Source organism: Neospora caninum, chromosome VIIa (genome assembly GCF_000208865.1).
Source record: "Neospora caninum Liverpool complete genome, chromosome VIIa".
NCBI lineage: Eukaryota > Apicomplexa > Conoidasida > Eucoccidiorida > Sarcocystidae > Neospora > Neospora caninum.
Genome location: NC_018393.1, coordinates 3278464 through 3292710, shown reverse-complemented (window position 1 = coordinate 3292710; position 14247 = coordinate 3278464). Strand labels below are relative to the sequence as shown.

Genomic DNA, 14247 nt, shown 5'->3' with positions numbered 1-14247 from the left:
CTTAAACGCGAAAACAAAGACAAACAAGGCGAGCGGTCGATGCTAAAGCCGCCGTCCCCCCCGAAAGTGGAAAAAGGAAGAAGTTAACCGAAAGTTTCCGCACGCGCTTTCTGTGGAGAGGGTGGCCTTTCGCTCTTTTCAGCCGATTGTCCAGGACACACAAGACTCGCGGAAAGGCTTGAACATGCTCCAGCGCATCCTCTCCGCAAATGTGTCGTCGCTCGGCTGGGCAAGGAGCTTCCAGAAGTGACAGGCGGGTTCTCCGTGGTACGAGAAGCGTTAACATGTCTCGCCTCGTTCTCCGTTTTCCCTCTCCACGGCGCCTTCGTCTGCCTGTTCCTCTCCACACTCTTCGTTCTTCCTCTTTCGGTCTCCCTGCTTCTTTCGCTTCTCAGGGTAGTCCTTCTCTTCTTGTTTCTCTCTCTGAGTCGAAAGCAGCCGCAGCAAAGTGGGTACCCTCAACTCCGAGCCCAGCCCCGGAAGGCGCGCGCCGACCAGCAAGGCGGCAAAAACAAGACCAGCAGACGGAGAAGCGGAGACAGCGGAAGGAAAGACAAAAGTGAATAATCGGAGAATGAGGTCCCCGTCACAGATTCTCAGCCATGCTCTTCCTTTCAGGCAGTCGCCACTGAAAACGAGGCTCCATCGCGTCTCCTTTAGAGTGGGAGAGGCTCGTGCGTCCCCAGGCCAAGGCGATCTCTAAAGCCTTACGAACCCTCCCCCCAAAGCCTCCTTCCTTTTATCTCTCACTCTCTCCTCCCGTACATTTCCGAAGCTATCACTTTCCTGCCTTCTCTATTGTCTTCCAAAACAATCCCGTCTCTCGGCCAATCCCGCCCCGGTGCTCCCACTCCTGTCCTTCCGAGTCTGCCGCTTCTCTTGCTCCTCTTCTTGCTGCCACCCTTTCGCTTCACTGGTGTCACTCTTTTCTCGTCTTGTCCTCTGTCTCGATCATCATGGTGACGATTGACATGCAGAGGGGAGGCTGGGAGGCGCCGGGCGGCCACGAGCTTGAGCGAGTTTCTACTGCGGTGAGTCTCGAAAATGCAAGATACTCGGAAAGAAAGCAACTTGGGTAGTCACAAGCCCACGAATTTTCACGAAAACCGGTTTTCTCGCACTTCGAAGCCACGCAACTCCGGCGGAAGGCGTAGAGACACCTGAAGTGCACTGCCTGTGGCAAAAAATAAAGCACCACGTTTCCGCGCCTCGCGACTCGCAAGTCGGCGTCGTCAAGAAAAGGCGCGACGCGAGTCTGGCACGCTTGGCTTTAGCGGAAACGGGACCAGAGAGACGATTTTTGGACAAAGAAGAGGGGAATTGTGTTTAGCTGCGGACAGTTTCCGGACGGAATCGCCAGCTAGGGCACGGCGGGAGGACTGGCGGGAACCCTGGACAAGGCGCATATGGCAAAGCGGGAGATTTGCCTTAAGAAAGTGGGGTGACACGAAACTATTACGTGACAAGAGAGAAGCCCATTGGTTTTTGGCGGTGGCAGGTCAAGGTGGACGCGTGCGGGTGATTTTTTCGAAAAACGCATAGCCGATATGAGCCCGGTTTGGGTCTAGGGCAACGAGAGGTAGCGGCAAGAGCAGCGGTCAGCCGAACGCTTGTTGAGCTTGTCCCTGCCTCGTTTGAAGTCGGCGCACGAAGAAGCAGCGATATCGTGACGTCTCATCTAACCGTTGACGGCTGGTGACACGGCCGTTTTCTTGAGAGCACAAAAGGGTTCCGCCAAAAAGAAAGAATTACGCGCCGACTCCGGTGTGCTACAAGAGTGAGTCTTTGCGACAACACAGCATGCATGTGCACGTCGCCAAGGACCGAGGTGACAGAGCGTGGACATGACGTCGCTCGATAAGGCTGGCACGACGGTACGTCTCAGTGGTGTGCCCAGTCAGTTTGCTCGCTCTTCCAATCCTGGAAACAGGAGGCGTCCCAAACCCCAAGGGGGCGTAGCGAAGACGAGCCTGGGGGGGAAAGGCAGGAAATTTGGGCGACAGCGGGACCGAAACAAACTTGCCGACGGTCAGACACTCAAAGCGACAAGGGGACGAAAAATAACAGACCGTGAGGGAACCGAATTTCTGTATACTGATGCACACGTCACGTAACGCCAGACTATACATATCTATCTTCGTAAACGTTGCGACATGTTGCCCGGTGTGGTGTCTCTTGTCGTCCGCATACGTATTACGAAGTGGCGTTCGTAGTAGAAAGCCTATAAATTGTGCGCTGTGCTGGAATACCCAGTAGCACTGAAAATCACAGGCTCATATCCACCTTTTCATTTTCCAGTGTATTCGCGGTACTCTGTATCCATGACGAACAGGCGCTAGCCATGTGAGGTACGGTGCCGCCTGTCGTGTAACAGTGGCCGAAATGCTCCTTGAGCGCATATTCTGAGGCAGAAAAGGACCTCCGACTCTAATGCTAAGCGTCGAACCGTCGTCTGCCCTGTCACGCAGCATTTTTCGTTTCCAGATCATGCTTTTTGGAATCAGCTGTCATGGCGAGCGCCGTGGACGTGAAACACTTTGTGATGGACGGGCACCAGCAGGCTGAGTCAGTCTCGTTGGCAGGCCTAATGCAGAGGAGTCGTAGGGGATTGTGCGTTTAAGGTCCACTAAGTGTGGTTGTATATTCCGGCGCGTCTTGTCCCAGAAATCCGCGGGTTGAGGCTGCGCCGGGAATGATTGTGTAGCTTAGCATCAATGAAACATCAATCCTGCTGGACCGTTGTCGGGTTGTATGCTTGCTTGTTGACGCTGTCTGTTCATGAAAGAGTGTTGGTGCAGAGCCGAAAACAAATTCGTGGCAAATAAAGAACAGAGTAGCTGGCTCGGGTTAAAGCGGCAAGTGAACGCAGAACTGTTGTCCTAGGGATATAGTGTCGTGACTGTCTCTCCGGCGTCTTCTGAACGCGGTCTCGAAAGCACTGTGTTGCATCATGGACCGCATGATTGCTCTGTATTTCATGTTCACTGTGAGTCCGTGCCAGGGAGATGGCGCACCTCCGTGGACGGCCGCACAAAGCTGACGACAAAGGATTGTCTGTCAAAAGAGCACCTGCCGTCGCGTTTTTATGCCTTCCTCTCTATGACGTCCCGCGTTAAAGCAGTCTACCGACGAGAGATAATTCATGCGTAACGTGGAAACTAACCCCCGTGTTTGCCGTTCGTCTGACAAGGGTAGCAGAATACAGCTCCGGCCAACAGGGACCAAAAGTTTCGCTGGTCCAGCGCAAGGAAGGCCACAGGCGCAGGCTTCAGTCTGTGTGCTGTCGTCTGTCAGCTCCAACAAAAATCCGAAAGCCAGCAAAGAACCATCAACTTTTCCCGCCACGCTTTTTCCCTTCTCATCTCACTTCTCTCTTCCGCCGAGCTGCTTGTCGTGGTCGATGCGTAGACCGTACACACCACCCTCCACGAAACGTTAGAGAAATTGATGCCTGAGTGACGAGTGAATGGCGGTTACGCCTGTGCTGGGTGTGCTAGTGATTACACGCAAACCTTACACGCAGGTTTTTAACGACACCCACTTTTCCGCTTGAACCCTGTTGACTAGCGAAGCGTATCTGGCTACTCCCTTGATCTTGGCACTAATTTGCTAGGTACAGTATCTCGCAGGAGAACTCGGGAGTCGCTGCTAATTAGTCCTTCCGCGACTCCAAGCAACTCAGCAACGTGTGGTGCTGCGTTTACGTACGGAGTACGAAGCAAAAATGAGGCTGCTGATTCACTCTCATTGTGGACATGACATCAAACAATAAATTATGCGTACAGTCCTCCAGATCCAGCATACTGCGCACGCAGGGTGAAACGGCCGCGTCTCAAATGATCTACCTAACACAGTATCGAGAGCTCGTGCGCCAGCCGAATCGACGCCCATGAATCGTCGAGTTTCAGTTTCAGAGACGCCGCATCATGGTTGGCCGATTTTTTCGAACACAGCGTCTAACACCAGTTTCTCGTAGCTACCTGCTGTCCTTTTTTGTGAAGTGAATTCTTTCTTCGTAATATTGGTTTCAGCTGTCAACTCCCGTTTGTTTTTTCCAGTCCGTCCCCTGGCGTCTCTCATACGAATCGTCGTCTCGATCGTAGACTACAGTTGTTTGAATCGCTTCGCGGCACCCTTTGTACTGCAGTTGCTTTCACAATGGGAGTCCAACGTGAGGCCTTCTTCGGTCTCATGTTCGCATTTGGTTTGTGCCTGTTTCCGCGCGAAGTGGCGGGTGGACGCTGGGGTCTTATGGATATTTTCAAAAGGGAACCAAAGGCGACAGCGACAGCATCAGATGGAGAGGATACCGAAGGCTCAGGTAAGGTTACGCCCGTGGCATAACTTCAATTGCGTAGGTGGTAGCGTCTAGTTTCCAGCGTGGTTCCGAGTGGCCGCAACTCTGCCATCGTAGCTTCGAGAGGGTTGATGTCGGATCTCATTGATGACCTAAAGGAAATTAAATTCTGCGAATGTGCTGTGCTCGATAGCCTCTGTAGTGACGCGTTGTTGGCGATATACCCTCTCTCCTAACATGCATGTATGAATTTTTCTATTCTGAAACAAATACTAGGAAGTATTCTGCCGGCGTCTTTGTCCGATCGTTCTGAATATATTCAATTTTGAATTGTCGGGTGCACTTCCGCCGGCGCTTTTTGAGGTGGTTCTAAATTGACATGAGTCCTGCGTATAGTGACCGCGTGTGGCGTGCCTGAGCCCATCCATCGCTCTTTTTTTCTTATTATGTGTGTTCCGAACTGCAGCCATTACAGATCTGATGAAGTCTGGGGGCACCATCGGGGCCGCGGAGGGGTGCACCAGCCAGTTGGACATTTGCTTTTTGGTCGATTCGTCTGGGAGCATTGGAGAAGCTCACTATGAGGAAGTAAAACAGTTCCTCCACGCCTTTCTATCGAAGTTACCGATTGGCAACGACGAAGTTAACACTTCGCTTGTCATTTTCTCGACCACCGTTCATCCTCATTGGAGTCTGAGAGCTAATAACGCCTCTGACAAAGAAACTGCGATGCAGGACGTGTTAACGATTCCGTATCATGGGGGCACTACTAACACCGCTGCGGGACTACAGACCTGCAACCAAATGCTGTTCGACTATCCACGCGAAGAACGCCAAACTGTACCAAAACTGGTGATTGCAATGACGGATGGCGAATCGGATTCTGATTTTCACACCGTGAATGAAGCAAAGGTAATTCGTGAGAGGGGAGGCATCATCACAGTCCTCTCAGTCGGTATGTACGTTAACCATAATGAATGTCGAAGCATGTGTGGATGTCGCAATGATTCGAGTCCGTGCCCACTGTATCTACAGACTGAATGGTCACAACTCTTGCCATCGATTTCCCCGATCCTAAAAGAGGTTTGCAAAACACTCCCCAAGGATGCGGTTTGCTCGGAATGGTCAGAGTGGAGCCCCTGCAGTGCTACATGCGGTGTCGGAACTCAGGGAAGGACGCGCCAGCAGCTGTCTCCTCCTGCACCGGGAACACCAACATGTCCTGATTGCATTCCACCCATGGGAAGGTCTTGTGAAGAGCAGGGCGGCGTCAAAGAAAATCGTTCTTGTGATGCAGGGACATGCAGTGTTGATGCTGGTTGTGGCACGTGGGGCTTGTGGTCAGAGTGGAGCTCGAGTTGCGGAGCCGCCACAAGGCAACGAGTCAGAGAAGGCTACAATCAGCCGCCGCCCCAAGGGGACGGCCTCTTGTGCGAACAGCAGCAGCCACCGGTGGAGAGGTCTCAGACGGAACAAGCTCAGTTTGCTCCTTGCGTAGTTATACCACCCACGCCTCCAGAGTGGTCTGCATGGAGCGAATGCACTGCTACATGTGGTGGTGGTACACGACATAGATCGAGAAATGGACTGCCGCCAGGAACTAGGTCGGCAGACCAAAACACTGAACAGAAACCGGAGTCGAATCCGTGGCCTGGCTTCGATCTGCATGAGCAGGAATCGTGTAATAACTCGCCATGCCCAATCAATGCAACATGCGGTGACTTTGGAGAATGGAGTGAATGCTCAGTCTCATGTGGTGGTGGACTATCGCAAAGGTCGAGAGATCCTTGGAATAACGACCAGCAACACGGAGGAAAGAGCTGCATGCAGCAGTATCCTAACGGGCACACCGAGAAGAGATCGTGCAACGCGCAACCGTGTCCAGTAGATGAAGAGCCAGGGGATTGGGAAGAATGGGGTGAATGTAATGTTACCTGTGGCCAAGGAGAGCGAACGCGCAGGCGAGGCAGAAGTGTAATTCTTCCTCAATACGGCGGACGGTCCATTGTGGAGCAGAACAAGAGTCTGCCGGAGAACGAAAAGATTTTATTAGTCGAAACTGAGACTTGTTCACTGCCTCCATGTGACGGTAAGACACCTTGTCCTTTGATAATATCCCTGAACAGTTGACTGGAGAGTAGAGACTCGTAACCACGGTGGAACATCGAAAGTGAGAGGTGTGAGATCCAACCACAGAACTACGGCTTGCTGACTTTATTATATTTTGGCACTGTGGAATGTGGTTCTTCGACGTTTTGTTGCTCGTGTTTCAATTTGTTTTAGCGTCCTGCACGTTCCCTTGGAGTGACTGGTCGAGCTGCGAGCAGTGCGAGGCAGGGACAGGCACTCAGTACAGGAATTCTGCTGTCAAATTCGATTACCGCAACAAGCCTTGCGACCTCCCAACGTTCCAAACACAATCATGCGACTGCGGCGAGACGGTTCCTGTACCGGCGCCCCCTCCTTCGGAGCAAGTGACTCCAAGTGCGCCGTACGATGTTCCGGAACGCCATGAGGAACGAGAGAAGAACGCAGGAGACGAAGAGCCTAAGAGTGAATCAGAAGGTGTCCCAGTTGCTGCAATTGCGGGTGGAATCGTCGGCGGTCTGATACTGCTTGGAGCAGCCGGCGGAGGCGCGTACTACTACTTCGGAGGGTAAGCGACTGTAGGTTTTTCAAAGCAAATGCGCCCTGTTGGACGCGATGGGTAGAAGCAGATGTCGCATTCAACTTCAGTGGTCTTCGAATGGTGAAAGCAATGACACAGTACAAACATAGGGAGCATGAAGTTCTGTTTCCCTTTTCTGCGCAGTCTAATTTCTCAAACGTCACTAGGTCCAGCAGCACGATAGCGCAGCAGTCGCTAGAGAAGAACACGAATGTTAGAAGCAAAGCACATCGGGAAAAACAATTCCAGTTTTCAGGTGCAATCTACACAGCGGGCAGGGGCTGTTTCGTGTTGCCGGGCCATAGTGATGTATGGGATGCGGTGAGGAGCTTCCATTTGTGTGCTTGTTTTAACAGCGGTAAAGCCAACGAATCTTTGGCCGAGATGGACTTCGACGTGGACTCTGGGGCAACTAAAGTGGTCATGGAGGAGGAGAAGGAAACCTTGGTGCCCGTGGATGACGATAGTGACATGTGGATGGGGGCAGACCACTAGTACCCGAAAACGAATTGGTCCAGTGGGCAAATTCGAGAGCGTGATACATTTCTGTTTGTATAGCGATGTAGAAAAGACAACAACGAAGTAATGCGAAGGGAGAACGACTTGCCCTTTAGACAAAAATGCAATTTGCAAGCATTCGTCGAAGGTACCTGAATGACAACACGTATCCGTCACGTTGAGGATCGTGTACCGCTTTATTCCGTGTCCACACAAGTTGTGTTTGTTCTCTTGCACGAAGTGCTAATTTCTTTCTACTTTCATGGTCAAGATAACTGTGTGACGATCTGTCACACGGTAGCACCATGCCCTATTCCATCGTATCGAGCCTGCAGGACGGCGACAATTGTCCACAGTGCCGCATCTCGTTTACTCGTATCCAAACGAAGCGAAAGAACAGCTGATTATGTTTTTTTAAGATGCAGATGAGGGTTTTTCGGGGCGCTACAAGAACTGGGTTCGACAGTGTGGCCCGTCACTATTTTCAATAATTGGGCATTTGTGCTTTGGCGGCAGTCCAGTTTTGAGGTTTTTTTGATTTATTTAGTCGACGTCTACCAGCGTTTTCAGTTCTCACACTGCGAGCTTTCCAGAGGGATGGGCAGCTCTTCCTAGTGCAACAGGAGGAGATGAATGAAATTAAAGTGTTGGCAGCCCGTCTGACAAAGTCTGACTCGCGTAGAGTCGAAAACCGTTCATGCGATGCCAGTGGTTGATAGATTTTAGTCAGACTACGCGGTTATTATCTAAGGGCGTTTGACCGACGTTTCTTCCCGTTATAACTTCAATGCTCATCTGAAGTGCTGTAATATACGACTGAGACCCGGATAGTACACGGTTTCTACGTTGCCGGCATGGTAGTTCGAGGGACACGTTTAGACTTGGCTGTAGACTGGCCATGCGTCAAATTACTGCGTTTTACGTCACAGCTATCCTGTAAAAAAAAACAGCTGTGCAACCGACACGTCGGCAAAGAAAAGCAACCGACATGTTGACGCAAGAAAAAAAGCTATCGGCTGTATCGACTGCAGTTTCGACCCCGCGGAACCCCAGATGAATGTTGTGGAACTGGGCAGCGGGGCCTCTTTCGTCGCACAGACACACTAGCCTACTGCGGTGAAAGAGAAACACATTACGTGGACTGCTGCCGTTGGGTCGGCAAGTGATGTCTACATGCATTCTCAAGCACAAAGTTGCTATCAGAATAAGGGAATGTGGTTGTCTTATTCGTCGAGCCACACATCTTGTTACCTAGGTTTTACCAGCCACACCGCATTGGAGGTCCAATATCTTAGTCTCTTGGGTTCCCGTCTCGTGTGCGGGAGCACGCTACGTTGCCGCTGCCGGAATTCGCCAGCAGAAGGGACCATCGCTGAAGACAATCTCCATTTTCTCATGTTCAGCTGATACTCAGTTGCCCACGAGCTAGAAGTATCACAATTTCGCTTGCGTTGCCTGTGATAACTTTCCTTAGAGGCATGAGCTATGATTGAGAACAAGACACGTTGAGCGACACACTTTTCCGGTGGCTGATTTCTACCACTACCTAGTTCAGGCGACACTCTACAGTTACCCGCCTGCATTTCACCCTCGTGCGAACGCGTACCTCTTCCGTGGCAGCTACTCGCCCCTTCCGTCCGCTTTTTAGAGAAGTACCAGGTGGCCGATTCCCATGCAAAGCCCCCAAGTATCCCACGAATTAGCGCGGATGCAGCCACAGGACGACTGACAAACCGTGCCTTGGAAAGTATTGATCGTGATTTGAGTCTGTCAAACTGTCTCTTGCCCCGCCTGAAGGTTGGAACCGTGGGAGCTCCTACGGTGGCGCCCTATATCAATGTTCCGCATTTCGAATTGTGGATATACATAAAAAACCAAACGCTGATGGAGACGCTTTAACCAGACTCTCAAAGCGCGTACGTTCCCCCTGAGCCATGCACTGGCAAGAGGGCAAGCAGCAAACTTTCTCCAATGCAACACACTAGCGTCCTGTTTTCTAGGCTGAAATCTCACCCTACACAGTCTTCTTCCATCAAACAACGACAAATTCTTTTTCTGAGTGACCACTGCGGCGCGATCGGCACGGCAGCGGCGGCTCTAAATTGCCGTAGTAGTTCTCCGAGCGCATGCGTGCTTTATTTACCCCGTCCTCGTCACGTTTCTCCACATCTTATCGATTGCCAACAGCCGTTTTTGTCTAAATCGCTTTCTCTCCCGCCGAGCCTCCTGTTCCATATTACAGGTGGGAAACGTTTTTCCAGAGCAGGAGGGCGTTGCGTTGTTCGAAAACCAAACGTACGCGGCCAACGGCAGTCTGATGACATGCCACTCTACCGGCTCTCTTGTGAACAGCCAAGTTCCCTACCGGTATCATGCGCCTGTACTCGGCAGTAGCTCGGTTGTCTTTCGATTTTTTGATCTCTCTGCTTGCTGGAAACAGCGCCGTTCCTCTTACCTGAAGCGGATGTGCGTGCCGTTGTTTCTTCCTTGTAGACGCTTCTACCAAAAAGATTTCGACCTGGAGGGTGCATGCCATTTGTTCCTAACCATCTTCTGCCGCGCTTCCCTGGTGGAGCGATCGAAACGCGTGTCTACCCTATTATGCTGGCATGCGCCGTGTAACTCTCCGTGCGAATTTACAGGGGAAAGAGAACGGCTGCAGTGTCATTTACCGTAGACGACGTGGCAGCCGGGAAAATTTCGACACGACCTTGGCCTTCTCCCGACCGCTGACACGCACGAGAAGTTTTTCTGTGGCCGTTCCGCTGCTAGGCCTCTTCAAGTCCGTCTTGTCGGATCACCAGCTCTCCCCGAACCCTTGTGGTTCCCTGCGACGGTGTTGTTCTGTGAACCTCCGCAGTCGTCGGCGTCACTGAACCTCCCCTTTCGGTTGGTTCCCTCCCATCAAACCGATGAACTTGATCGCCGGTTCATCTGTCGGTGTGAAAGCGCCGCTGTGTGAAGCTGGCGAAGATCTCGACGGTGGAACAGTCTTACCAGCCCCGCTTCTTGAGACCGGGGGATTCCTACAGGCGTTTTCTTGTCCCCAACGACCAGCAAGAACACACCGCGATTAACGAGGGCGAAAAACATTCCAGGCGCTCTGGGTTCTTTCCAATAGCCAGTGAAAGCATCAGACAGAAGCACCAGAAATCGGGGAAGATGCTACCTCCGCGACTCCGCGACGCGTTTTGAGTTTCCGTCGTGCCTCCTCCACGGCCAAAACCGAGCCAGGTTCTGCCGGCCGAAGCCGTTGGTTTCAGAGTATCTAGGAACTCACTTTCCTCGCGTTTTTCCGCCCAACACAGTCACCATGGATCGCCGAGACTCGCCATCCAGATCACGGCCGTCTCACTCTGGACTGCCCTCGTCCACTTCTTCCCGCTCTGTGTATGACCCGCATTTCTCCAGCGAGCGCCGGGTCCACTCTCAGGCGCATCGCGGGGAGGACTCCGGTGTACATGCACCTGGAACGGGACGCGAGCGGCGCCATGCGAGTAGGAGCCGCAGTGCCTCCCGCGGCCGCGGGCAGCATTTTTCTCTCTCTTCTCGCGAGAGAGAGCTCGGCGAGCAGTCTCACCCCTCGCGCAGGGACATGCCCCGGCAGGATTCCTCAAAAAGCGCAGCGCCTATATCTCGCGAAGAACTTCGGGGGTCCGACGCGCATCGCCGCGGCTCTAGCGGGTCGCGGAAAGAGACGCCTGGGGCGTGCGGCGGAGACTTGCCGGCGGCGTCGCGCCTGAATGGCGAGGACCGCAGAAAGCGGAGTCGGAGCCCAGAGCTGTCGCCCGGGCGAGAGCGGAGGGCCGACCGTGAAACGAAAAGACAGACTCAAGGCGGTGGCCTCGCGCGCCTGCTGGAAGTCGCGGCGGGCGCCTCGGCGGCTGCAGCGCGCGAAGTGGAGGCACGGAGAGAAGCTGCGTTGAAGCGTGCGGCTCAGTGGCACGGCGAGTCTCGGCGCGAAGTTGAGCGCAGCCGCTCAGAAAGACCATGCTGCGGCCTGAGCGGCGCGAGGGTGAAGCACGAGAATGGTGGCCCCGCTGAAAGGCGCTCCGGATGGGATGTTAAGAGCGAAGGCTTTCACGAACGCGTGAAGCAGGAGAGAAAGGAGGAACTGAGAGAAAACACAGAGGGACGGAGCGGCGAGAACTCGAAAAGCGCCAGGTTCAAAAGAGAAGGAGACGGCGATGCCAAATACGCCTGGGGACGGCCCGCCTCCGAGACAGGAACGGGACTGTTGAAAGACGACAGCCGACGAAATGGAAAGGACGAACAAAAGGAAGAACAAAAAGAAGGTACGGAGCACAGACTCCCAGGTCTCCGTGTCCAGGGGACTCGGGAGAAAACCCTTGCCTGGACCGTTACCGACAAACCTGCAGATGTTGTCCTCCGTCGCTCTTTATACGCCCGCGCGCATCAACTCTTTGCATCTAGCTCTATAGCCATGTATCTATCTAAACTCTATCTATCTGTCTATATATATATATATTTATATACCCATATATATCTATATATATGTATATGTGTGCATGTGGCCGCGATGCAGACTGTTATTTTTTATCTTGGCAAAAAATGCTTTGGAACGGGACTCTGCGCATTTGCCTCTCACGTCTTGTAGCTCCGCAGGTGTGTGAGCCCGCTGTGTTGCTTGACACCTCTTTCTTGCAACTCGACGGAGGAGCGTTCACCGTGCGCAACTCCGTTTTTAGTCAGGTTAAACCTTTTTCTGCCTCTCTCTTCCCGTGGTCCTGGACTGCCGTCGTCGCTTGTCTCTCACCACGCCTTCCATTTCGCTTCTCTTTTCTGTCTACTTTCCGGTCTCTTGTCTCCTTTCGTTCCGGCCGTCTGTCTCCTGCCTTGGGGTTTTTCCGGACAGCTTGTCACGGAGGGCGGGTTTTCCGCGTGTCTCGCTTTCCCGCCGCGACCGCACAGCTTTCCGTCTGGCGCGTGAGGCGGTGGCTGTGCGCCTGGAGCTTTTCCGTGCAGTTTTGAAGCCGAATTTCGAGCCTTCCGGGCTGCTCAAGGAGGAGCAGGGTGAAAATTCGAGGAACGGCGTCTCCCTCAAGGTACGGCGAGAGAACCACGGTCTTTCCTGCCCCGTTCAAAACTGTGTGTGAACGCATCTAAGGGCAGAAGGCAGCTGTCTACGCCAACGCGTGGATCTCCGTGCAAAACGCGTACTCCTTCTCTGTAGGTAGACTCTCGAGTGGATGCTCACCGTGCATCCAAACTCTCGCACGTCCCCGGCGTATCTGTTTCTCTATACGAGGTTCAGCCTGTCTTCGTCTACCTCCATTTGTCGAGGACTCTATGCGTCGATATATGTATCGGTTCTTGGACATACCCATATCTATAGAAATATAGGGAAATATCTATATGCCGATCTCTATAGGTCTACACGTCGATGTATCCTTATCTGTTTAAACCGAAAGGCAAAGCTGTGGGGCTATCCAGCCCGCACGGTGTTCGTTTCCCGTCTGTGTCGCCCGAGCTCTCTGTGGTATCCCGGCTTGTCAACGAATGCAGTGCATGAATAGGAGCGCAAAGATATCCCTATCTAGCTCACGGCGGTCTGTCGGTGGTGCTGAACTGCATGTGCGTGTCTGGGCTTCGTCTTTCCCGCTACTCTTCTTCTTTCAGCACACAGAACCGGCGGATGCTGCGATGCCCACGAAGAAATGGCGTCTCTACATGTTCAAGAAAGATCGAACGAAGCCTGCAGCTGAGGCAGCGACTCAACCGCCGGACAGTGCGTCTTTCCCGTACAGAGAAACGTTTCCGTCTTACTCCCTCGAACGGTTTCGCTGCGCTAAGGATCCACAAAAACTCGATAGCATGCGGGAATTAGGGGCATCCCAATGTATATATATCTATAGAAATCTGCATACGTCAGTGTACACACGGATATAGACATGTCCATAAATGGGTTCACATCCATATAGAGGTACTCATTTCTACCGATATGTGTGCGAGGAGGCTGGACAAATGGAAAGGAACGTTCAAGACCATAGCAGCTCGCCGCGTAGGTAGCGTCGTTGGCTGCACCACAGCGCTCCATCTTTTATGAGTGTAGGCGGCTCCAAGGCACCTGTGTGTATATATATATGTATATATATTTTATCTTATATATATATACATGGGCGTGGCGGTGGAATAGATAAGCCGAATGGGGGGGGGGTTCGCTCTTCGCTGTCGTTCTGTGTCGTAAAATCGTGACTGGAATGTCCTTCTCTTCCTGAGAGAAAGTTCATCGAACCCGGGTTCTTGACTGGACACGCGATGTATGGCAGATTTCCGCTGCGGTGTACATGCACCGTGCGCAACCGCCAGCTCTTTTCCTGGTCTCCGGCTTTCCCGCAGTTCCTGTGCGGTCTCGCCTTCATGAGACTGTTCTTCCGAATTTAAGTCGCATCTGCTGTCTACTTTTCGGGGATGCATTCGCTCAGTCGATGGCTGCCCCGAAGTCCTTCCCGCACGTGCGCGTGGCTCTTCCTAGCTCAGACCACGTTTTGGCTGAAGGATGAGAAATATAAATGCGGTGGTTACGTTAGAAATGGACGCATGTAGCACAGACAAGATGCATGCACCGATATATATGTATATATATACATACATATATACAGAGAGAGATAGCTAGATGGAGGTAGATAGGCTGTGCCCATCTGAGCGAAACTGGTCGGCGTACCCACGACAGAGGAATTAATGGAATGGTGACCAGAAGGTGCTTGCCATGTGTTATCGGCAGGTGAGAGTGGGTGTACAAAAACGCGTATCTCCATTCTTT

The 14247-nt window shown here is 52.6% G+C and overlaps 2 protein-coding genes across 2 annotated transcripts in view; both read left to right on the top strand.

Annotated features, from left to right (window-relative positions):
* Positions 1–4158: 4158 nt before the first annotated feature.
* On the top strand, positions 4159–7460 carry NCLIV_022970 (uncharacterized protein; the record flags this gene model as incomplete). The annotated part of the gene is made up of 4 exons (XM_003882491.1): positions 4159–4321; positions 4764–6386; positions 6581–6953; positions 7322–7460. 4 exons carry the CDS (start codon positions 4159–4161, stop codon positions 7458–7460), a joined length of 2298 nt encoding a protein of 765 aa, XP_003882540.1.
* Positions 7461–11058: 3598 nt separating this feature from the next.
* Positions 11059–14247, top strand: part of NCLIV_022960 (GM13279, related) — a gene marked incomplete at both ends in the record, with an annotated part of 5038 nt that continues 1849 nt past the window's right edge. Inside the window, 3 exons of the mRNA XM_003882490.1 lie at positions 11059–11758; positions 12450–12529; positions 13104–13212. Of these exons, the coding sequence (XP_003882539.1) occupies positions 11059–11758; positions 12450–12529; positions 13104–13212 (889 nt within the window). The remainder of the gene's footprint in view (positions 11759–12449; positions 12530–13103; positions 13213–14247) is intronic.